This window comes from Anabrus simplex, chromosome 2 (assembly GCF_040414725.1).
Source record: "Anabrus simplex isolate iqAnaSimp1 chromosome 2, ASM4041472v1, whole genome shotgun sequence".
Classification (NCBI taxonomy): Eukaryota; Metazoa; Arthropoda; class Insecta; order Orthoptera; family Tettigoniidae; genus Anabrus; species Anabrus simplex.
The window spans coordinates 1,151,806,504-1,151,831,449 of NC_090266.1; the positions used below are offsets into that span (position 1 = coordinate 1,151,806,504).

At 39.2% G+C, this 24,946-nt stretch overlaps 1 protein-coding gene across 1 annotated transcript in view; it reads right to left on the bottom strand.

The window, feature by feature from the left end:
- Positions 1-24,946, bottom strand: part of LOC136863362 (testicular acid phosphatase homolog) — a 134,404-nt gene that overhangs the window by 52,217 nt on the left and 57,241 nt on the right. Inside the window, exons 4-5 of the mRNA XM_067139756.2 lie at positions 24,578-24,763; positions 11,337-11,460 (exon numbers count right to left, since the gene is read on the bottom strand). Coding sequence (XP_066995857.2) covers positions 11,337-11,460; positions 24,578-24,763 — 310 coding nt within the window. The remainder of the gene's footprint in view (positions 1-11,336; positions 11,461-24,577; positions 24,764-24,946) is intronic.

Here is a 24,946-nt window from a genome sequence, read left to right on the forward strand (position 1 = left end):
ATCTCAGCTGTTAACATGGTGTGACAGTTATCATTGCAACACTGTATTTTTGTATGTAAAAGTTACCATATTTGCTCGCATAAAACTCGCAATTTTTTGACAAAAAAATAAGTGTGAACAATTTTGGTGTGTGATATATGCCAGGATTTGTGTGCAAAATATTGTATTTCCCCCCCAAAAGAGTATCATTTGCATTAGGCTATTGAAACAAGACAACTAGCATTCGTACCCTGTTCATTGTCACTGCCTTCAGTCTCCGAGCTATTCTTCCGTGCATCATTCTGGTCACCATCCCATACTGCATCATCCTGACTTCCGTCCAACGCATTTGCGATGTCCGTCTTCAAGAAGCTCTTCACAATAACGTCTGTAGACACCATAACCCATGCCCGCATAACCCAATCACACACGAGTTCAACTGACTGCCTCTTTATTTTGCTTGCTGGAGTCAGCTCATGCTCCCTTCCCGCCATCCATTCAGCGTACAATTTACGTATGTTGTCCTTGAAGGGCTTGTTGATGGAAATATCTAAGGGCTGTAGACAATGTGTGAGTCCACCAGGAATTACAATATCAGTTTTCATTTCCTGAAGATGTTCCTTCATGTCTTTCACTACATGTCTGCGAAAACTGTCCCACACTAGCATTGCTGGGCATCGAAGCAGTGCCCCTGGCCGTGCTCCCCACACCACACCTAAGCAGTCCTGGAGAACAGCTGTATCCATCCATCCTTTCTCTTGAACCCGTACATGAATGCCTTTGGGAAACTTTGCTTTAGGCACTGTTTATCTTTCGAAAATAACGTATGGTAGTAATTTTCTTCCATCTGCAGTTATTGCTAGCATGACAGTGCAACGCTGTTTTTCACACCCAGTTGTACGTACAAGCACACTTATTCTCCATTCTTGTTGATGGTGGTGTTGCATCGCATGTCAAACCTTATCGGGGTTTGATCTGCATTGCCAATTTGAGATAAGAGATAATTGTTTTTCTTCCGCATTACTATCACATGTAGGATGCTAAATAGTTTATTAGGTCACATTATATTTTTTTAACATTTATGAATTTATTTTATTTCCAAATGAGACATGTTTCACCCTTCACTGAAGGCATCATCAGTCATAGTACTACCTCAAGGCATAAATCAGGTACCTGATTTGTAATTAAATTGTAAATACTAAGATATAATATTTGAGGCGGTCCGTTCCAAAACTCGTCTTATCCACCATAAGTGATTTTTCAGGAAAAGCGAAAAACCTGTAATTTTTGTAATATAAGTCTCACTTGCTTAAATGTATTACGACGCGTTCAAGTCCAATGTCATAGGGTCGCCTTACTGAAGAATTATAAATATAACTAGCAAGATACCCGTGCTTCGCTACGGTATTATACTGAAATTTATAATTGAATGCTTATTGTTGTAGATATATAATCCGCCGAAATTTGCGATCTGACTCGTTTACTGCGAGAATCCGCCAGAATTCGCGATCTGACTCGTTTTCTAATAGATTACGGCAAGTTTCCTCACATTTTTCAATCTTTCTTTCCAGCAATCGATTTCGTACTTCCCGGCTAGGTCCAGGTATTCCACCCGGTCAGTTGGGTCCCTAAATCTTTGCCATCTTTTCATATAAGCATTTTTAATATGGATCAAATCCTTCAGGAGATCCGGCGTGGTGTCTTCTTGGGTGAATTGGCGGTACTGAACCCGCGGCCGGACTGCATTCTTAGTCATTACCCGTCCAGGACCCGTTTCCAGCGGGATCCGCACATTTGACGACGATCCAAGGCAAGTGTGCGGGATTTCTGGCGATACGAATGACATACTCCCGTGCATTATTGACCTTATTATAGAGGTGAACAATTGGACGGTCAATCTCTTTCCTATCGTTTATTTCAAATGTGTTTAAATTTTTATTTTTGTGCCAGGAGAATCTACTGTAATCTAAGAACGTTCTCCGAAGGAAAAGATGGTTCTTGAAAATGAACCCAGTAAAGATTAGAAATGATTGGTTTATGATCAGAATAAGTACATCGAAAATCTACAGCCTGCTTCCAGTCATTCGACAGGGTCAGGAATGGAATGAATAAAGCCCCCGGTCTAGCGGCGACAATAGGAATTGTTCCGGCTGCTGAAGCCTGTCGCACTCCTCCGGGGCAATGATTATTAAATGACAAATGAAATGAATTGATACTGGACAGTGTTGCTGGAATAAATGATGACAGGGAAAACCGGAGTATCCGGAGAAAAACCTGTCCCGCCTCCGTTTTGTCCAGCACGAATGTCACATGGAATGACTGGGATATGAACCACTCAACCCAGCTGTGAGACGCCGCCTGAGCAACGGAGTCTCCTTGTAAGTACATTGCGAACAGTAAAATCAATTGGTCTCCCCTCCTTGACACCCTACCGCCGTTAAGTCTATTTACCCCCCAAAAAGGAATGAAAAGATGGCGTGCTTCTTTATGTTTAAAGGAGATTCCAAACACCAATGTGGTCACGTCTATTACCTTCAGTTTTGAGATATAAGTATACCCTTAAAAATAATTCACTTTTTTCACTTCCTTTCACACTCCTCCCCCTCCCCACCCAACCAAATGAATTTTCCAGCAAAAAATACTTGTTTCTTTAAGAGTAAAGGATCTTCTAAATACCAAATATCACGACTCTAACTTTTTCAGTTTATCCTCACGAAAGGAATTCAACTCCTTTTCACTCCAGCCCCCCCCCCCCACATCCCAAGATGGTTTCCCCCAAAACGCGTTTTTCTTTGTTTTTAAAGGAGATCCAAATACCAATTTTCACATCTGTAAACACTTTAGTTTTTATTAGCTTATGTATTCTCATACAAATAAGTCAGTTAAATATTTCAATTCTTTAACCCCCCCCCCCCCCCCTTCATTGGATTTTCCGAGAATACGTGTTTCTTTACTTTTAGAGCAGATTCCAAATATCAAATTTCACGTCTGTAACATCTTCATTTTTGAGATATCAGTAGCCTAATTAAAAGAATTCAACACCATTTTCAGTCATTTTTAACTACCCCCTCCACCCAAGTGGTATTTCCGAAAACTAAAAGAACACGTTTCTTTATTTTTAATAGAGATAAAAATACCATTTTTCACTTCTGTAACATGTTAAGTTTTTTGAGATGTACTGTAGAAATTCTCATTTTAAAATTTCACCCCTTTTTAGTTCCCTTAAGTGGAGTTTCCAAAAACAAATCACCTATGTTTCTTTACATTTACAGGAGATTCCAAATACCTACTTTTTACGTCTGTAACATTTTACGTTTCTCAGATATTCTGTAGATATAGTCTTTCAAAAACTACACCCCTATTTGTCACTCCTGTTTAACCGCCATTAATTGGATTTTCCAAAAACAAAAAAATACGTGTTTCTTTATTTTTAAAGGAGATTCCATATAAAAATTTTGAGTTCTGTAATATCTTCAGTTTCTGAGATATATGTATCCTCATTAAAGGCATTCAACCTATTGTTCACCCTTTTAACCCCTCCTATTGGGATTTACAGAAAACAAAAAAATACGTGTTCCTTTATTTTTAAAGGAGATTCTAAATACCAATTTTTACATCTTTAAGAACATTTAAAGTTTTAAGATGTAGACACACTCATTTTAAAAATTCACCCTCCTTTTCACCCCCCATTATTTGGATTTTCTAAAAACAAAAAAATGCCTGTTTCTTTATTTGTAAAGTAGATCACAAATACCAATTTCAGGTCAGTAATACCTTCGGGTTCGGAAATATAAGTAGCCTCATTAAAGGCATTCAACCCCTTTTTCACCCTTTTCCACCCTTCCTATTGGGATTTTCCGAAAACAAAAAATACGTGTTTCTTTATTTTTAAAGGAGATTCTAAATACAAATTATTACATCTATAAACTTTAGAAGTTTTGAGATATAGATACACTCATTTTAAAAATTCACCCCCTTTTCACCCCCCATTAATTGGATTTTCCAAAAACAAAAAAATACGTGTTTCTTTATTTTTAAAGGAGATCTCAAACACCAATTTTCAGGTCTGTAATATCTTCATGTACTGAAATATAAGTAGCCTCATTTAAGGCATTCAACCCCTTTTTTCACCCTTTTCCACCCTTCCTATTAGGATTTTCCGAAAACAAAATAATACATGTTTCCTTACTTTTAAAGGAGATTCTAAATACCAATTTTTACATCTATAAACTTTAAAAGTTTTGAGATATAGATACACTCATTTTAAAAATTCACCCCCTTTTCACCCCCCAATAATTGGATTTTCCGGAAAGAAAAAGATACGTGTTTCTTTATTTTTAAAGGAGCTCCCCAACACCAATTCTTAGGTCTGTAATATCTTCAGCTTCTGAGATAAAAATATCCTCATTAAAGGCATTCGAACAATTTTGCACCCCTTTTCACCCTTCCCATTGGGATTTTCCGAAAACAAAAAATACTTGTTTCTTTATTTTTAAAGGAGATTCTAAATACAAATTATTACATCTATAAACTTCAGAAGTTTTGAGATATAGACACACTCATTTTAAAAATTCACCCCCCCTTTTCACCCCCCAATATTTGGATTTTCCGAAATCGAAAAAATACGTGTTTCTTTACTTTTAAAGTAGATCCAAAATACCAATTTTCAGGTCTGTAATATCTTCAGGTTCTGAAATATAAGTAGCCTCATGAAAGGCATTCAACCCATTATTCACCCTTTTACACCCTTCCTATTGGGATTTTCCGAAAACAAAGGAATACGTGTTTCTTTATTTTTAAAGGAGATTCTAAATACCATTTTTTACATCTATAAATTTTTAAAGTTTTGAGATATAGATACAGTCATTTTAAAATATTCCTCCCTTTTTACCCCCCTTAATTGGGTTTTCCAGAAAAACAAAAAATATGTGTTTCTTTATTTTTAAAAGAGATCCCAAACACCAATTTTCAGGTCTATAATATCTTCAGTTTCTGAGATATAAGTAGCCTCATTAAAGGCATTCAACCCATTTTTCACCCCTTTTCACTCCTCCTATTGCGATTTTCCTAAAACAAAGAAATACGTGTTTCTTTATTTTTAATGAAGATTCTAAATACCAATTTTTACATCTGCAAACTTTAAAAGTTTGGAGATATAGATTCACTCATTTTAAAAATTCACCCCCCTTTTCACCCTCGCATTAATTGGATTTTCCAAAAACAAAAAAATATGTGTTTCTTTATTTTTAAAAGAGATCAAAAGTAGCAATTTTGAGGTCTGTAATATCTTCAGTTTCTGAGATATAAGTACCGGTATCCTGATTAAAGGCATTCAACCCATTTTCCCCAATTTTCACTTTTTTTCACCCCTCCTATTGGGATTTTCTGAAAACAAAAAAATACGTGTTTCCTTAATTTTAAAGAAGATTCTAAATACCAATTTTTACTTTTAAAGTTTTGAGATATGGATACACTTATTTTAAAATTTCACCCCCCTTTTCACCCCCTTAGCGACGGAATATCCAAAAATCCTCTCTTAGCGAGCACCTACATCTTAGTATGAATATATCCCCAAAATTTCATTTCTTTATGTCCAGTAGTTTTGGCTCGGCGATGATGAATCAGTCAGTCAGTCAGTCAGGACAAGCTACTTTATATATATAGATTAGTAGAACGTCAATAAATTACATTTGTATTTTGGATAAGGATAACTTATTTTAAAACAAGGAAAATGAAAGAATTGGGAATACAATGTTGTAATAAAACTCACCAGTACACTATTCCACTTGTTTGCTACCAGTATAATGATATTCACTAATGAATTAAACACAACAGTATGATTTATCATATTTACATCCTATCCATAGTATTTGGAGAGAATTCTTCCTTTATTGGCTACACTGCACTCACAATAGAAGTAACTTGAACAATAAAACATCACTTTGTTGTTAATCAAACTCTCAAATCTGTTCTCTCCTCTTGAGATCCATCACAAAGAACTTCTGCTTCTTCAACAAGATTGTTTTTGTCTACAGAAATTGAGGTGAACAGATTCTTATAAAAAGAAAGCAACTCATTCCTTTCCCAATCCATTCCAAAATGCTTTTCAAGCAAACTTTTTACGTCCTTTACTTTGGCGGGATTCAAGTTTACTCCTGGCAATAATTCAGGTGGCGTTAGCAGATCTCGCAGGCGTTTTCCCTTTTTCATTACCGATTTTCCTAAACCGATGTCTGAGTTGTAATGAGGTTCTCCTCTAAGGGTGACATTTCCCAGTGAGTCTTTGCTAATAACAAATCGTTTCACTGAAGAAAATTTAAAGTGCCAAGATACAGGTTTTTTCATCATATTTTCAGCAAACATTTTCCAATTGTTCACCGAGCAGTCTCTGCCAAACTTGAAGACTTCAGCATGTTTGCTAAAGATGTCTTCATATTCTGCTGGATTACAGATTATAGGGCATTTTCGTATCTCTCTCTCGACTTGAGCAAATACCCTGTCAGAGGGCAGAAATGAGTGGCCTGTTATAGGAAAGACCAATTCAACACTTTCTATATTAGGCAGAGCTGTGTGTGTCAAAAAATATGAGCACATTGCAATCATTGTAGAATTGCGGTTCTGTCCTCCGCAGCCATCTGCACAAAGTCGTATGTTGTGAAGTTTGACAAATCAGTTTGTGATAACCGATGGTAAACTGCAGATGACGTTTCATTAGACCCCTTCTTGAATTCATGCTCCATCCATGTGTATGTAAAAACATTCTCCTTTGTCAACTTGGCATGTGAGGTACCCCTCACAATGGTAAAATTATAGGTGTACAATTGACGACTGTAATATGCAATTTGATCTGGAACTTTTGGATTCACAAGTTTCTTTTGGCAGTCAAATGAAAATATTGCCATGCTGTCCCTTTCTTCTTGGAGCTTTTTGAAGAAAGCTGCAGCCCTTAGTTTGTGTACTCTAAGTTCCAAGATTAAATCATTCTTCAGTGCTACGTTCAAACTTTCAAGTTTAATTTTTTCCTTGAGCTCTATGCACTTTGAGCAAGCGTCAGTAACTGGTGTTCCGAATCCTATGTTGTAGCAACGCGTAAAAATTTCACGGAAGAACCACCGCTTCACCCTGAGTTCTTCAGGCGATTTGTTGTTATACATTTTGTAAAGCTTAGCGATGCTTAAATTTCCGGGTAGATACTGTCTGACCGGTGACTTTCCGCGGCAATAGTGACTTTCACAACACTGCAAACTTTCAATGAAACATTTCACGGAGTGCCTCTTTTCAGTGTACTCTGGTTTGATCCTAGCCCCTCCCCTCTTTTCTGTTGGAAGTTTCCCTGTCGTGAAGTGATTTCTGGCAATCCTCTGAACCTGATCTTTGCTGACATGCATTACATTCAAGAATGTCTTTTGGCAGACCTGAATGTGAAATTGTTCTGTATTAGCAAGTTTTATATAGTACTGAACACTGACACCTTTTCTTGAACTTCCCTCCTTGACAGTTCTTTCCCTTTTGGGCTTCTCTATACTCAGACACTTTAAAATGAATATATCTTGTTGAATCTTATTGTTACATTCATAAAAGTTTCCATGAAACTGCTGAATGTCAATCATCCGCAATTTACGACATTTGAAGGTTGGACCATTGTGACTACATTGTGGGTAGTCTGCCTGCAATGAAAATGAATGATTTCTCATCAAGGTACTGTATATCGCAAAATTGCTGATGTTTAAGATTTCATAATACAACAATATGCAACTTCTCATTACAGTGAAACCTCGTTCCTTCCTCATACGTTTTATTGCTTAGTGTGATAACATTTTATGCAGCCCTGAAAGCATTCTTTGTCCATCCCTTGTGGAATGTGAACCTCCCTTGATCTCTTGTCTAAGCCACAGGACGGACGAAGTTTGCGAGATAACAAGCAGGTAGCTTGACCTTGAAGCTCGTCGAGTTTGTGAATACTATAACACCTTGTTCCTATGGGTTTGTGTATTCAGTGTTCTGACAAGAAAGTTGAGATGTAGAAGAGAAATTGTTATATCGTTAACTAATGAAGACAAAATTAAAATACTTCCAGTAGACAAGATTGTTCCCTGAGGAAACATGTTATGAGGTTTCACTGTATTTTAAAAGTAGCAGCTCTCAACTAAACTATTAGGATGTAACATTCATAGCAGACCTGTCTTTTTTTCCCTTCGTTTTTCTCCATGAATCAGGATCACTCTTCCTTCTTCTCCCTTTACCTTCCGCAACCGGAGCAATATTTTCCGTCATCTTAATACACTCTATTCACAGCACAAAACTGCATGAAAGACTAACACGTTTCAAGAACAACTCAAAGAGTGGAAAGAATGGCACAAAATGCGGGTAAGTTGTAGCGTGAGTCACGTGCTGAAATTATCCCTTCCTATTGGTTGATTGTATAAGGCGAGTTTTGGAACGACAAGCGCCGTGGATAAGGCGAGTTATGGAACAACAGCCTAAGTTTGGTGACAGATTAATATGGGAAAAGGCGAGTTTTGGAGCTTAATTTTGTGTTAGAACTATCACAAACATCACCAAGAAGGCAACGCTACCTCTAAATCTTTTTTTTTTTTTTAAAGGATAAGACGAGTTTTGGAACGGACCGCTTCATTTGATATATTACAGTAGGGATAGTCAAAGAGAAAAACAATGTTCATTGATGATATAGATACCAATATATCCGCCGTTGGCTGTAAATTACCAGAGATACAAAGGAAACTTAACATATTAACAATGGGGCAGTCTAAGTGAAAGAGACTTGCACTAATAGGTAAGACCACAGGTTATTTGACAGTGTCCAGCAGCAGTGGTCCATATGAAGTATTGATGTTTCATTATCAGAAATGTTGGTAAAAGTTACTAAAATTTCAATGAGAAACAATGTTCATTAATATATGGAGTTAAAAGAGGGTTATATTAACTTATTTACAGATACAGTAGTCAGCACCAATGCGTAAAACCACAGGGCATTTTAGCAGTGTCCAGCAGTGGTGGTCTGAAGAATCAATGACGTTACTCTATTAGAAAATCTTAAGAAATTATTAAGCTTATATATATATTTGCATGGAAGCAATATGGGGAGAAAGGATACAAAGTGTCTGGCACCAATGTTCATAACAATAATTACTGCCGTTGGTAGACGATCACAGTTTGACAGGGCAACTACACAGTAATATTGACGTTACTCTATTGAAAAGTTGGGAAATTACAAGCTTATATACATATTTACATGGGGGCAGTTTGGGGAGAAAGGATACCAAATGTCTGGCACCAAAGTGCATCACATTATTTCTGCCGTTGGTTGATGATTGCAGTATTGACAAGGCAACTACCCAGTAAAATGCAGTGTGGTTTGACCTCATTTCATAATTATTGGAATGCTAGGAAAAATATTCCAACATTTTAAAAAATTGCCAATGAGGTTCTATTAGGAGATAGTCATATTGGAAGCTGTCTGGTTGAAGTCCCAGGTTCGTGAATATGGCTCCATAAGCAACGATGAATTTGGCTGGCGTGGAAGGAAACTTGTTTGGGTGTCGTAATGTTTGGGCAAAATTTCGGGGTAGTTGAAACGAAAGGTCGTTAAGTACAATTTGATCATCCTCTGTATAGTCGTGACCTAGTGACAAAGTGACTATCACTTGATCCTGCACCTGAAAAAGCGTTTAGGAAGTCAGTGCCAAGATGACGATGATGATGACCTAAAAAGGACCGCGCGGCAGTAGCTTGTACATCAGGCGGCAGATTACTATACGGATGGAATTCAGAAGCTGGCTTTAGGATATGACAAGTTCCTTAATATGCCTGGAACTTATGTTGAGAATGGCAACAATGACAGCAGTTTCATCTTAATGGTCGTGTGAACAGTCGTAACTCTTGCTATTGGTGTGCAGAAAATCCTAATTGTGTTTATGAAGTCCCTCATTATGAAGGATGACACTTCCAGCATCTTTTATCAGGTAAGATTTCATATAAGCAGCATGTTTTAAAAGTAAGTACCATTTTTAAATATGGCTGCTGCAGCACTTCGATCGTCATTCAGAGCATGCGTGCTTTGTACGTACATCTGTAGGCTAGCCACAACCGCCATTATGGAAACATTCGCCCATATTTATGATTGTTTGCGTGTATTGAAAATGCCTCTGACAATTAACGGTCCCGCCGAGTGTGAAGTACGCACTGTGATTCGATTTTTAAATGGAAAAAGTGTGAAAGCTGTTGAAATTCATCGGCAGATTAGTGAAGTGTATGGAGATCACACTATGAGCAAAGGAATGGTAAGAAAATGGGTCAGAGCATTTAAAGAAGGCCGTACTTATGTCCACGACGAGAAGGGTAGTGAGCGACCGTCTGTCAATACTGAAGACTTGGTGCAAAAAGTTGATACAAAGGTTTGAGAAAACAGATGCTTTGAGATTTCGACATTAAATTTCAAGGAGTGTTCATTATGAAATTGTGTAAGGATTCTTAGATTATTGAAGTTGTGCCCACATAGTCCAAAACAAACGGTTTGTCATGCTCACAAGGGGGATTCTTTTGCTTCATGACAATGTGCGATCTCACACGGACGATCGAACCTGAGACCTCATCGCTTCATTTGGTTGGGGACAATTTGATCATCCTCCGTATAGTCGTGACCTAGTGTCTAGTGACTACCACTTGTTCCTGCACCTGAAAAAGCGTTTAGGAAGTCAGTGCCACGATGACGATGATGATGACCTAAAAAGGACCGCGCGGCAGTGGCTTGTACATCAGGCGGCAAATTTCTATGCGGATGGAATTCAGAAGCTGGCTTTAGGATATGAAAAGTCCCTTAATATGCCTGGAACTTATGTTGAGAAGTAGTTTAAGGTACAGGCTTACATGAAATGAAAAAAAAAATAAAAAATTGCATTACTTTTTTTTCTATATCAAAACATCACTTAAATACACGCCTCGTGATATTGTATACATGCTTAAAGCAGGGCAGCCGTGTGCGATGTAACTTGGGCTGAGGCAGCTACTGTAGTGCAGAGTACAAACACCGTGCACTCGGTCTGGTTTTATAAGAGAGACCCTGTATTTGACACTCATGGGCGACTTGTGCAATAGGGGGTGAGATGATGATAATGAAGTAGGGAGATGGTGAAAACCAGTGTTGGCACATCGACTGGCAGAAAGATGTTTTCAGATTTGAGTGGGAAGGGCATTTTAGGACTAAGCTTATTCTGCTTACATTCAATATTGTAAGACGTGCAGAATGAGAACTATATGGTATATTCTCTGGTGAATGGGTTGATAAGGTCGCTTACCACATTAGAAATTAAATTTATAAGGGAAAGTTATATACGTACCACCTCTTGACCTCTTCATGTCATTTGTTTCGGTGAATATTGCCAAACTCCTAGCTGCAAGAGTCTTCATTTTATCAGGAAAAACACTTGCTGTCCAGTCTGGAAGTTTAAGATGATGAGAAGCCTACACAAAATGAAAATCATACAACTGTTAATGGATAAAACTGAGAGGCCATGTTGGGAAGTAATGAATTAATGCAGTGAAATGGCAGGTACAAAAAGCATAATTATCTATGAAATGATCAATTGAAAACTTCCATTAGAACATTTCTATAAGCATATATAATGTGATTCAAAATCACTTCATTTGCATGGTTGTCAAGTAAATAGTATAGGGTAGGAGAATGAGATAGTAATGCTTATCCCATTCTAGGAATTTTCAGTTTTAAGCTATAGGCGTTCACAGGTTTTGCAACTGTCTTGGGCTTCACACCTTTAGGTGTTAGTAACATTCCAGCATATTCTTATGTTGGGTTAGCCGCCTAAAGGCGTCTGGCTATTTGTACGAAGGTCAATCAAATATAAACGGGACTTTTGTTCCTGAACATCAACAGTTGGTAGGACTGGCCCCGCACTTCTGCTATGCTTAGGCAGGACCATTAGGAGTGGGGAGAGTGTGCTATTAGATATTTCCTGCCGTTTCGTCAGTAATGTTCATGATGACGGAGCAACACATAATTATAAACTTTCTTGCTCATGAAGGAGTTACAGCGGCAGAAATTTGCCAGAGATTGACTGCACAGTTCGGTGATCAAACCTTGTCAAGGACGTGTGTGTTTGCCTGGCATAAAAAGTTCAAGGAAGGACGAGAACGTGTGGAAAATCAGCAACACGATCGCTGTCCTCGGACCAGCATTACAGACGAAAAAATGTGTGCGGTTAAAGACATTATTGACAACGATCGACGGGCGAGAGGATCAGAAATTGCAGAACAAGTCAGAATCAGTTATGGGAGCTGTCAATCAATCATCACAAATGACCTACAGTTCTGTAAAGTGTGTTCCAGATGGGTCCCTCGCCTTTTGACCGAAAATCTGAAGTTGAGACGTTTGGAGGTCTGTCAGAAGCTTACAGTAAGGTTTGAGGAAGAAGGTGATGCATTTTTGAGTTGGATCATCACCTGCAACGAAACATGGGTCCACCATTACACTCCCGAATCCAAACAAGCCAGTAAGGAGTGGCAGAAGAAAGGGGAAGCATCAACAGTGAGAGCCAAGACTCGACTGTCAGCTGGCAAGGTTCTTGCAACCGTTTTATTCGATCATTTTGCTGATTGACTTTTTGCATGAGCGATGCACAATCAATACTGCTTACTACTGCGAGGTGTTGAACAAGGTGAGGGTTGCATATCGCCGCAAAAGACGAGACCAACCGATTCGACAGGTCATCCTCCTCCACGACAATGTGCGGCCCCATATTGCAGCTCTAACTGTCTCCAAGTTATAGGAAATGCACTAGACTACACTTGATCATCCTCCTTACAGCCCAAACTTATTGCCCTGCGATTTCCATTTGTTCGGACCGCTTAAAGAAGCTCTAGGAGGGCAACGATTTGAAGATGACGAGAAAGTGGAAGACTTCGTGCGCAAGTGGCAGGTGACACGACCCTGTTCTTTTTATGATGAGGGCATCAAAAAGTTGCTCACGCACTGGGACAAATGCATTTCCAAAGCAGGAAACTATGTGGAAAAATAAATTGTAATTGCCTTGTGTTTTTCAATAAACAAATTTAAATAAAAAATAAAATCCCGTTTATATCTGACACCCCCCCCCCCCCTCATAATTACTGCTGCCATCTATTAGTGTGTTTGAGAAAAGACTTAATCTATCCTAGAGCAGACCACAACTTGCCTTTTTACATATTTTCCTATAACTGTCAGCCGTGTAGTTGGCACGAATACTATAGTCTGAGAAGTTTGAAAATCTTGGGAGAATATCCTGGGAGAACTTCAGAAGAGTCAATGCAATGACTACTGCTCGAACTTTATATCTGAAAATCCCCAACTGGAGTTAGGAAACAATGTGTTGGGTGACTATCAAAAAAAGATAATGGAAAACTGTCTAAAGCTGCGAGGAATGCAACATAGCACTTTGTGTATTCCAAAGTTTCTGACTCTATCACACAGTTCGACATTACTGAGCGATTTGTGGACAACATGAAATTGTGATATTTCATGCCTGGACTCCTGTTGAGGGTCATACATTTCAAAACCAGCTGATGTTTGTCTGAATACTCAAAATATTTTGCAATAATAAGGCACGGCACTCTTTTCATATTCACACACTTGTACAAATAAATATTTTTTTTGAATTCTCTCTATGTCTCATAAAATTTAAGTACATCAAAAAACATTTCTTCTGACAATTACTTTCATCTGCTGCATGTTACTGTAAGCCCCAGAGTAAGCGCCAGCAGAAGGTTCTTTTTAGGACATACCAAATGGATGTAATTCACACAGACAGACCTACACGTGCTATTATAATTATAACCAACCCCTAACCCCCATGGCACTACAGCCCTTGAAGGGCCTTGGACTACCAGGCGACTGCTGCTCAGCCCGAACGCCTGCAGGTTACGAGGTGTCATGTGGTCAGCACGATGTATCTTCTCGGCTGTTATTCTTGGATTTCTAGACCTGGATTATAATTATTATTATTAAATTAATATGTACCATCTGCCTCGTACAACAGTTGCAACTGATTCAGCCAATAATGAGAGAATAAAGATTGCTTTCAGGGACTGTAACTGGATACACTCAGCCTCAGGCAATACAACTGAGTAGAGATGTGAGAAAATATCCCAATCGCACCCAATCTTAGAAGTTGTTTTCTGTTCTTTCTCTACTTCAGCTCCATATATCCAGCTCCAAAGCTGAGTGATAACATTCTGGCATTAATCCAAGGGGTTTCAGGTTTGATTTCTGGCCAAGACATGGCGTTTTAATCATGGGCGGTAAATTCCTTCGGCTCAGGGACTGAATGTTTGAACTGTTTCCACACTTCTCTTTTACTCACACATAACATGTAACATGTTTCTCCACCACAAATACATGCAGTATCTCACACAGTAGACATCATGCACCCTCCATGGATGGTCTGGCTAAGAAGGTCAGCACCCAGGCTATGGTAGCCACATAAATATTAACCTTTTGCACTCGTATGCCGGATATGTTCAAAATGTTTATTCGAAGAACAGCACACATTAATGGCATCATTTAAGCTTTTAACAACCCTTGAAAAATATCACGTCTATAAAGTACCAGTTTATGGTCTGTGGAATGTATTTTTTTTTTCAGTCAAGATGAAAGGCAACTGACCACACTTCATGTAGACACACACTTGGAATATTACCAGTACAGTAATAGACAGAACAAAGAAAGGCAAAGAGAAATCCACTTCTTCTCCAAACTTTTTGCAGTGAAACTAGGCTTTCATTGAGATGTTTGCTTCAAGGCGTGCTATACCGAAGAAAAAATGTTAAAAAGAACCTCAGTACCCATCTCTGTGAAATGATGCAAATAAATTGTTTGATATCAATATCTGAGTTTCATTTATAGAAAGACATATTCATGATCATAGCTTTTCACAAAGGAAAAAGTTTTCAAAATAAAAAGTGTTACTGACACTCTGGGGCTTACAGTTACATGCAGCAGATGAAAATAATTGTCAGAAGAAATATTCTTACTGACATACTTAAATTTTATGAGACATAGAGGGAATTCAAAAACATATATTTAGTTGTACAAGTGTGTAAATATGGCAAGAACTTAGTTGATCTAATCCCAAAAGAAGTTGAGTGGCTGAGTGTGCTTTGAGACTGTCTACATGGATAATTTGGCAATGAGCGTCAAGTTGTCTGAGGTTGCTGGCAGATATAAGGAAGATTTCTGCTAATGTGATGGCTAGAAGAGATTTAAACCTCAGATTGTGGGAGTACTCCCATAATAGAAAGAGAGACCATGAAAGTTCATTAGTTGGCTTCACATGAGATCGCGAGCAAGAAGTCTTGAGCTTCAGTTTGGATTGGTTGGAGAAATGGATGCAGAGCAGCATTATCACAAAATGAACCGTGCAATCGATGTCAATGCATTTTCAACCCTGTTAGTTTTAGCTCACTGGCCATGATTTTCGTCAAGATAATGATTCAATATTTGTGAGAGGGAAAGGTTGTTAACTGGGATAAACCTCTGAAGACTGATATCAGGAAAATCTCTGAGAACTGGGTACAAAGTATTCTGATGCTGAAGCAGGTTTTTATCCCCCGATATGCCAGAATTGGATTCAATGCTTCACTACATTTGTTCACAGATGCAAATTCCAAGGCCTATGCTGCCTGCATTTTTCTTCAGTGTGAGATTGCAGTAGGGTATGTGGTAGTTATGTTGGTGCCAGTCAAGTTACATGTCATGCCTCCGAAAAGGAAAGGTCGTAGCTGTTGGGTGCTTGCTTGATGCTTGTTGTTTTAAGGGGCCTAACTGTTGGGTGCAGTTATTGGAGCTCGATTGCTGAAATCTGAGAAAGATGCTCTGCAATTTTCATCTATGCTTGGTATGATTCGAGAACGGTTTTGGCCTGGATAAAGCATAAGGAAGAGTGGAGTGTGTTTGTACAAAGGCATATCAAGGAAAAATAAGAGCTTACCTCTGATGTACACTGGGCCATGTTCCAGGATTACTCAACCCAGCTAGCCTACCTTCAAGAAGGTGTAGTATTGAGCAGTTTCTGAGCCCATAATAGTGGATGGGCCCCAATTGGCTCAAATCTGATGAGAGTGAATGGCCTCTCAGTGATGTGATTTTACAAGGCATCAGAAATCAAAGAAGGGAGGTTGAAGAGATCTTGGTGATGATCGACAACCTAAGAACTGAGACATGATTGTACAAACCATTTCAGAGCTTCAAGAGGACTGCCACTTGATGGAAAGATTCATCAGGTTTTGGAGCAACTGTTGAAGTAGGACTGGTCCACGAAAAGGAAATCTGTCAGTGTAGCAACTTAATGCTGCAGAATTCATTGTGTTGAGGTGGGCACAAGAAGATGCTTTCTTTTCCTCAGAAGATGAGAGACTATACAAACTATGACCCTATATTGATCCTCCCTGTGTGATTCAACTTCAGACCAAAATAACTAACCGATACGACGAGTAAGTTTTTTTGATTCCAAGCGGTTTTGATTCAAAATAGTCCAATTGCAATCAAATGTGCAAGTGACTTGCACAAAAACAACCATATCAGAGCCCAAATGTCGTTGGATGAAGTCCAAGAAAAGATGTGGATTCTGAAAAGGTGGCTGTTCAATCATCAAGTGGTGAGGAAATGCGTCTTCTGCAACCGGTACAATGCTGATTACTTTGATGGGGAGTCACCCTCCTCTACTCCAACACCATATTCAGGATTAATTAGTTTTCCAAACCATTGGAATGGATATGGCTGGGCCACTGATTCTGTGGAAGGAACAGAATATCTGGATTTTGCTATTCACTTGTTCTGTGTACAGAGCTGTACACTTCGAGATGTCAACAGATGCCTTTAACCAGGCTCTGCACAAGTTCATTGTGACACGAGGATGCCCAGATGTGACCTTGAGTGACAATGGGATCCATTTTAGAGGTGCAAACATGGTTTTTCAGTCTTGAGATTAGGAAAAAAATTCAGGAGAACAGCAGTGCCAAATGGACTGACTGCAGATTCAATCCCCTTTCTGTGAGTTGGTGGGGAGGACATTCAGAGCAGTTCACTGGAGTTGCGAAGAATCTGCTGAAAAGAACTCTCGGCAAGGCAGCAGTAAATGTTAAGGAGTTGAGGATCATTCTCTCCAAGGTGGAAGCTCAGGTCAACTCAAGACCACTAACCTGTATATCACAGAGTGACAAGGATCCTTTACCACTGATGCCTACCAAGTTCCTTCGAGACATGCAGCAGATTGATATCCCAGACTGTGACACCTATGAAGCAGTAACCGGAATTGGAGGCTGTGATAGATGCAAACTTTGTGTGACCAACTAAGGAAGAGATTTTGCTCTGAGTTCTTTGGATAGTTGACTTGGGACAAGAGGAAACCCACTCATGAGCCAAAAGAAACTGTGTTGGTTGGTGCCAATAACGTAAAGAATCTAGAATGCCCTCTTGCTGTTAAAGAACTGATCCCACGGAAGAATGGCAAAGCTCAGGTGCTTTGACTATGCAGCCCTGCTGATGAAGTGGATTTGGATTGTGGACTGACAGTGATGCCTTAAACTCGAAAAAGGAGGATATCAAATGCTCCGAATGTGACTGTTCACCGGAGCTGAAAAAGGCTGTATGAGGACACTTAGTCAAGCTACTGAAGAAACTCAATTTGTAAAATTCTGTGATTGTGACCCATCAGAGTAGAAGTTTGTCTAACGTACAAAATTCAGATTAGAGGGTGTTGATGGACTATATTGTAATTAAGTATTAATTACCTTTTACTCTCTGGGAAGAGCAGCTTTTTTAGTAACTTGTACAATGATGTGTGGACTATTTTCATCAGTGACATACTTTATTGATTGAGGAATGATGGTAGACATTTTGTTTATGTTTTTAAATTTGTGACTTTATAACAAAGAATTCTACTGCTACTTTTATGGGCCTACATAGGTTTGTAAAGTATTGCATTCTGTTTAATAAAGTTTGTGGTATTTCTTTCATTGATGTGGTACTGTCAATCTATTTCCTTTTTTCATGAACAAACAGGCAGTCCACCTTGAAATTGTTTATCATTCTGGATGCCAAGACTTCTTTAAAATACCTAAACCTGTATTTAATTGTCAAGAAGTGCTCACGCTATTTAGCTTCAAAATCAGTCAGCTGTTCATCACAATATATATTATAAGAAATAAATTGACAAGAGGGTCCCACCTTTTCAATACAATATATCAATTGAATAATATTACATCAGTTTTGGGACTAGTTTCAGCCACTTAGTGGCCATTTTCAGCCAAATAAAAATTAAACACATCATGTGATACCTAAAATATATGTATACAAGACAAAGACTTGAGTTTTCCAAGTTTGAACAGAGCAAGATGGATGGAACATTCAGTATCTGAAGATATGGATGCATTCAGTATTTCTCATTTTATATCTTTACACAAGTTCTTGGAATAGCTCGTTGAGGGCATTATGATACATCGCAGGATAGTGCAGTGGCTGATTAGAGTTACATAATGCTCATAACTAGCAACATCATCCTAGAAATATCCTGAGGAGCAGAACAGCAACCATGGCTCAAATCACTGCCACATTCAATGAGGTAGGTATCAGCAGCCTCTGTGGGATGTGGGAGTAGAAGGCCCACCACAGTACCCTTGTTAACAGTATGATGCAGGGAACAACACCTCACCTGGATTTGTGAGACTGCTATTTGGTTTCTGGAGGACAGAAAACTTATGGCATAGACTGATGAGTCAAGATACAATTGTTTCAAGCTCATCACTTGGTTTGAGTCTGGCACTAACCCAATGAGGTGATGGTTTCAAGTAAACAAAGCATCATTTAAGCTGGTGGTGATACTGCACTGGTGTGAGATGTGTTTATATGGCACAAGTTTGATCCACTGCTCCGTCAAGCCATGTCTGGTACTGGTATAAAGCCCTCCTGGTGGCCATTTGCAGCCCTTCATGGAATACATTTTTCTTGACAACAACGAGACATTTCAGAAACTGTTACACACCATTTCATCAGGCCAAAGTTGTCCAAGTCTGATTCTTTTTTTTTTCTAGTGGATTTACGTTGCACAGACACAGATAGTTCTTATAGCGATGATGGGATAGGAAAGGCCTAGGAGTTGGAAGGAAACGGCCGTGGCTTTAATTAAGGTACAACTTCAGCATTTGCCCGGTGTGAAAATGGGAAAACATGGAAAACCATCTTCAGGGCTGCCGACAGTGGGATTTGAACCCACTATCTCCCGCATGCAAGCTCACAGCCGCGTGCCCCTAAACCCACGGCCAGCTTGCCTGGTAAAGTCTGATTCAAGGAGAATTCCGTACATCTCAAATAAATCAACTCAATCAAGCATTTATAGGGTGTGGTAGAAGATCCATTTACACCCAAGATCCTGCACCCAAAAATGACAATGAATATTGTGAAGTTTTCTGGAGAGCATGGACGAACATTTCTTTAGAGTTTGTCTGTCTACTTGTAGAATCAATGCCATGTCGAGTTGCTGAACTTTTTCACACTAAAGTTATCCCTAGACAATATACGACAAGTACCCCATGATTTTAAGCTTTTCAGTATACGAAAAAATTTTTTTTCGGCTACCTGCTTTTACGTTGCACCGACACAGATAGGTTTTATGGTGACGAGATAAAATCATTTTGTGTAAAAGATTTGAATTAGGGTAGGGTGATACAATTTTGGTACAAGTACAATTCCGGTCAAATTTAGAAAACCCACTATATTTCATTCTTCATTGTTAGTATCACTTACATGTGACCAGTTGTGGGAAGAGTAAAGTAGGTAGTTTGTGAATCTGAAAAATAATACATCTGTTTCTATTTGTTTGCACACTAATCTTCATAAAAACCAGAACACCTTGCAAGACTAGAGATAGGAAGTTCATATTCACAAGACATGTACAGTCGTATGTTCTGAAGAAATGATTAGCATTTGAACCATGTCGGCCCTCAGGTTCAAGGTCCACATTGATATCTCAGGGCACCACCACCGACTGGTTAAATGTGCCTGTGGCTCTCATCACTATAAAGCGAAGATAATGGATCAGTGTGACTTGAGCAGATGTGCAGGATGCTTCGCAGATGTATGCAAGAACCGTACCGTCAAATGAGTGAGTTTGAAAGAGGGTGCATTATTGGCATGAGAGAATGTGATACATCCATCTGGAAAATTGCTGCTCGTGTGGGACAAAGTGTGTTGGCAGTGCAACGGGTGTGTACAGAATGGTTCACAGAAGGCCGTAAAACATGACGAGATTGTCTGGTCGCAACACCCAGAGCACACCCCGAGAAGATCGATACCTCATCCTAATGGCATTGCAGGACAAATCTGCATCCTCCTCGGCTCTGGAACAGTGTAACACATCGTACACTATCAGGAATGACAGTCCGTCACCGTTTATTACATTCTGGGTTACCGGCGCGTCATCCACTTCTCCGCCTACCTTTGACTAATGTGCATAAACTTGCTAGACTGCAATGGTATATGGAACGACGTCGCTGGGGACAGGAATGGCAACAGATAGTGTTTTCGGATGAATCCAGGTTCCGTTTATTTGAAAATTACAGCCGCATTTTGGTTCACCGCAGACAGGGGAAGGGGCATCACATTGACTGAAATTGCACAAGACATACAGCACCAACTCAAGGACTTTTGGTGTGGGGTGCTATTGGGTACAACCACAAATCACAGTTGGTGCGTGTCCAGGGCACTGTGACCAGTTTGACCTACGTGAATGACATCCTGCGACCCACACCCATACCCTTTCTGCACGACACTCCGGACGCCATATTTCAGCAGGACAATGCGCGACCATATGTTGCTGCATGAACACGTGCCTTCTTGTTGTCACAGGATGTCAGACAGTTGCCCTGGCCCTCCAGATCATCAGATTTGTCGCCAATCTAAAATATGCGGGATATGGTGAAACGACTGGTGCGGCGGCGCTGTGACCCAATGCCAACCACCAAAAATGAACTGTGGAACCAGGTGAATGCAGCATGGAAGGCTATACCCCAGGATGCCATTCGCACCTTATACCCATCAATGCCTTCACGCATAGAACAAGTTATCAGTGCCCATGGAGGACCCAGTGCCTACTAGGCAACAGGACACTTGCTGAACCTAGGTGACTGAAATCCTAATCGTTTCTGCAGAACATACTAATGAACATGTCCTGTGAATATGAACTTCCTATCTCTAGTCTTTCAAGGTGTTCTGTTTTTCATGAACGTGTGTATATTTCATGTTTTTATAAGTTTGCAGCCATCTTATTTAAACTCTTGGACCTATCCTTGAAGTTTAAAGTGCTATTTATAATTTATATTTATGCACTTCAAGACAGGAGTATGATACTGCAAGCACTATCTCTTATATTTCTCTGTAACTAATTTATGGATCCATTGTTGAAGTACATGCGGTACATTTTCGATCGGATGGAATGGTACAATTTCGATCATAAATGTTTGTATTTTTCTCACTGGAGATGCCGCAGAGAAAGTCAGAGAAGAATGTTTATATGAAATGGTCAGTTATGCACCTTCATTGACCTTCAGTCATTTGTTTATCAAAGAAACAATACCCTTGTCTAAAATTCCTGAGACTCCTTCAAACAGTCAACCCAAAATGAATCATCATCCTGTTGCTGAATGTAATGAATGACTGCAATTAAGTACTAATTCAACAGTATATAATTCAACCATCATGGAAACTGCTTGAACTTCACTTTTAATGCTACAAGCGCTGTATCAGCTGACGACTCTATGAAAAAAATGTTACCATCATCTGAAAAGAAATCCAGCCCAAAAAAATGAAAGGTTAAATCTTCATCCCAATGAACATTTGATCAGAATTTTCAGATTGCTAAATTTTAAAAAAAATCTCTCTTTAAGAATGACAACAGCATAAACATAAATCAAAATATAACGAGCATATCAAGCAGAACAAATCTTCAAGATGATAAATCTTAACAAGAGCATTCAAAGACAACCAGAGTGGGATTTTGTCATTTAGATTATAATTATGAGAATTACATGATAAAAGGACCATGGATTCAATGCCAGGGCTGCAATGCGTGGTATTATGAAGTATGTATTGGGGAAAAAGGAAAGAGATACTTTGTGTATGGAAAATGTGTGTGACCAAAATTGTACTTTGTGTGATCAGAATTGTACCACCAGCAGTACAATTGTGATCAAAGGCAGGATTCTTTGTTTTGTACAATTTTCATAATGAAGGTTTATTTAAATACTATTATTAATAATGTGTGCCATTGTTTATGGTGGTGATTATTGTTTTAAGAGGAAGTACAACATTCTTTAAGGTGACTATTTCATTGTCAAGAACGTTGACAGTACCGCAAATGAAGGGTGACTGTGCGATTAATTAAATTTTGATCGCGACGTAAAGCCCCTAGCAAAAAAAAAAAATTGATCGAAAATGTTTGATCATTCTGAATTAATTGAGATATTGTGTGAATTTGATGCTTTTTCTTTTAAGAAAATTAAATATCCATGTGTTCATGTCCTGCATCATGTAAATATTCTATGTTTTGCTTGATTTGAATATTCTGCTTTTTGAAATTTTGGATGCATAGTCCAATGTAGAATTTGGGGTGTTAGAGTACTACGGTCATCTGACGAGAAGCTGCAGGGTAAGAAATGCGAGGGGTAAGCGTGGCTGCCGCGCATGCATCTGTGTCAAGTCTCGAGGCCCGACAATAAACATCTGTTCCGTCCGCGGTGACTCTCACGAACCGAGGTGCTGTCGTGAAGTTTCAAAGTGGCAGTGCAATTGTGCCTTAGTTACACACATTTACTGCATAATGAACAGTTTGATAATGAATATGCATCGATTCATTTTTTGTCATGACTGAAGTTTACTCGTGCTGTACCTACAAGCTGCTGTGACTTCTCCTCAGATGCAGATAGAATTTAGTTTGCAGCCTTCAAGAACTCATTAATTCTCCAACTTAAGTCATACAAAGAGGAATATGGACATACTAACAGGTCTGTGTAGGAAGAGGGAGCACCAGAAAGATAACACAAATGGTGATGATGATACTTGTTGTTTAAAGAGGCCTAACATCTAGGTCATTGGTCTAAACACAAATGGATCAGACAATCAAAGTATGAAGGCTTTCACAGATGGAGTCAATATAATCAAAATCTTCCGGGCTATTCTGCCGTTGTCCACTCCTCTCATTCCTGCCAGACATTTTGACTACTGCTGCAGTAGTCATCTTCTGTGGCATCATCTAAGTACTCTCTCCTGTGTTCCGCTGGCGACTGCAATGGTCGCTGGGGAGGCAGCTGTATTTATATCCGAGTGTGCGGCCTCCGACTGGTTCACGCCGTGCAGTCTGTCGTCTGATTGAATATCCGAGTGCACGACATCCGATTGCTTCACGCAGTGTAGTCTGTCGTCTGGTTGAATTGCTGAGTGCATAACCTCCGATTGGGTCACACCGAGCAGTCTGTCTGTCTCCGAGATCCAATCAAATGACAGACTGGTTGGCGCGACCCAATCGGAGGTCATGCGCTCAGATATTCAATCAGATGATAGACTGCACGACCCGAACCAATCGGAGGCCGCACGCTTGGATATAAATACAGCTACCTCCCCAGCGACCATCTCAGTCACCAGCGAGACACAGGAGAGAGTATTTAGATGACGCCACAGAAGATGACTACCATAGCAGTAGTCGAAACTTCTGGCAGGAGTGAGAGGAGTGGACCACAGCAGAATAGCCCAGAAGAATTTGATTATATGGATCAGACAAACTCCACATCTTCATACACTGCTGCCTTCAAAAAGAGACTGGCTCTTTCCTCTTCAGTCAAAGTTCCTCTACATCCATCTCTTCTCAGACCCTGAAGAGCTTGCTTTTGCTTCCCAGCTTCATCAAGAGGACAGGCATCAACACTCACTGAGGGACCATGTTGACAGATCTCCAGTATTGATGCAGGAAGTATAACAGAAGAAGAAGGCAAGACAAAAGATGTGAAAAGGGAAGAGAAATGAGATAAAGATAAAAGCAGGCAGCAAAAGACTAGGAACACAGGACAAACACAAAATGAGAAAAAAGGATCCCAGTGGGATAATATAAATATTGGAAGGGAACAAACAAGTGTCGAATCAAGTCATATGAAGAGAGCCATACCAAATAAAGTCATATGAAGAGACACATATCAAATCAAGTCATATGAAGAGACCATATCAAATCAAGTCGTATGAAGAGAGCCATATCAAATCACATCATATGAGACAGCCATATCAAATTAAGTCATATAAAGAGAGACACATGACTTGACTTGACATTTGTTACTTTCCAATACTTATAATTTTCCAAATTTTGTATCTGTAAACTTTATTGGAAAAAATTAATATGTGCTCATTTCAAGGACTCTATTTTCTTTTTTCTTAAAACTAAAATAGAAATAGACCTGGCAAATAATGGAATTCATAGCTTCAATTATATCTCACACAAGGTTCCACTTACAAATGTATTCACCAAATAATATTGTTGAAATCTATTCTTACCTCTATCTCAAGCGTGTTAAACAGAAATTCCACAGCAGTTATATTGTGCACTTCCTGACCAGCATTCTTACTCAGGTAGTCATACAGTTCTTGATTCTGTTCATTAAGGGCAGCAATTTCAGGAGAATTGTAGGCATTTTTCAAATCTTCATCGTATTTTGGACATGGTTTCTTTACCACAATAAGCTACAACATAAGAAAACATGAGAGGTGAGGTAATTGGGCCACTTGTATTTTGTTCCAATTAGTGAATATGAGATTCAACAACTTTTGAGTTTCATTATCACAAAGCAAAGCAAAGTCATCCCTATACATCCCAAGAAGGTCTCTGGAGGAATATATAATGGTATGTTAAATTGAAATTAAATT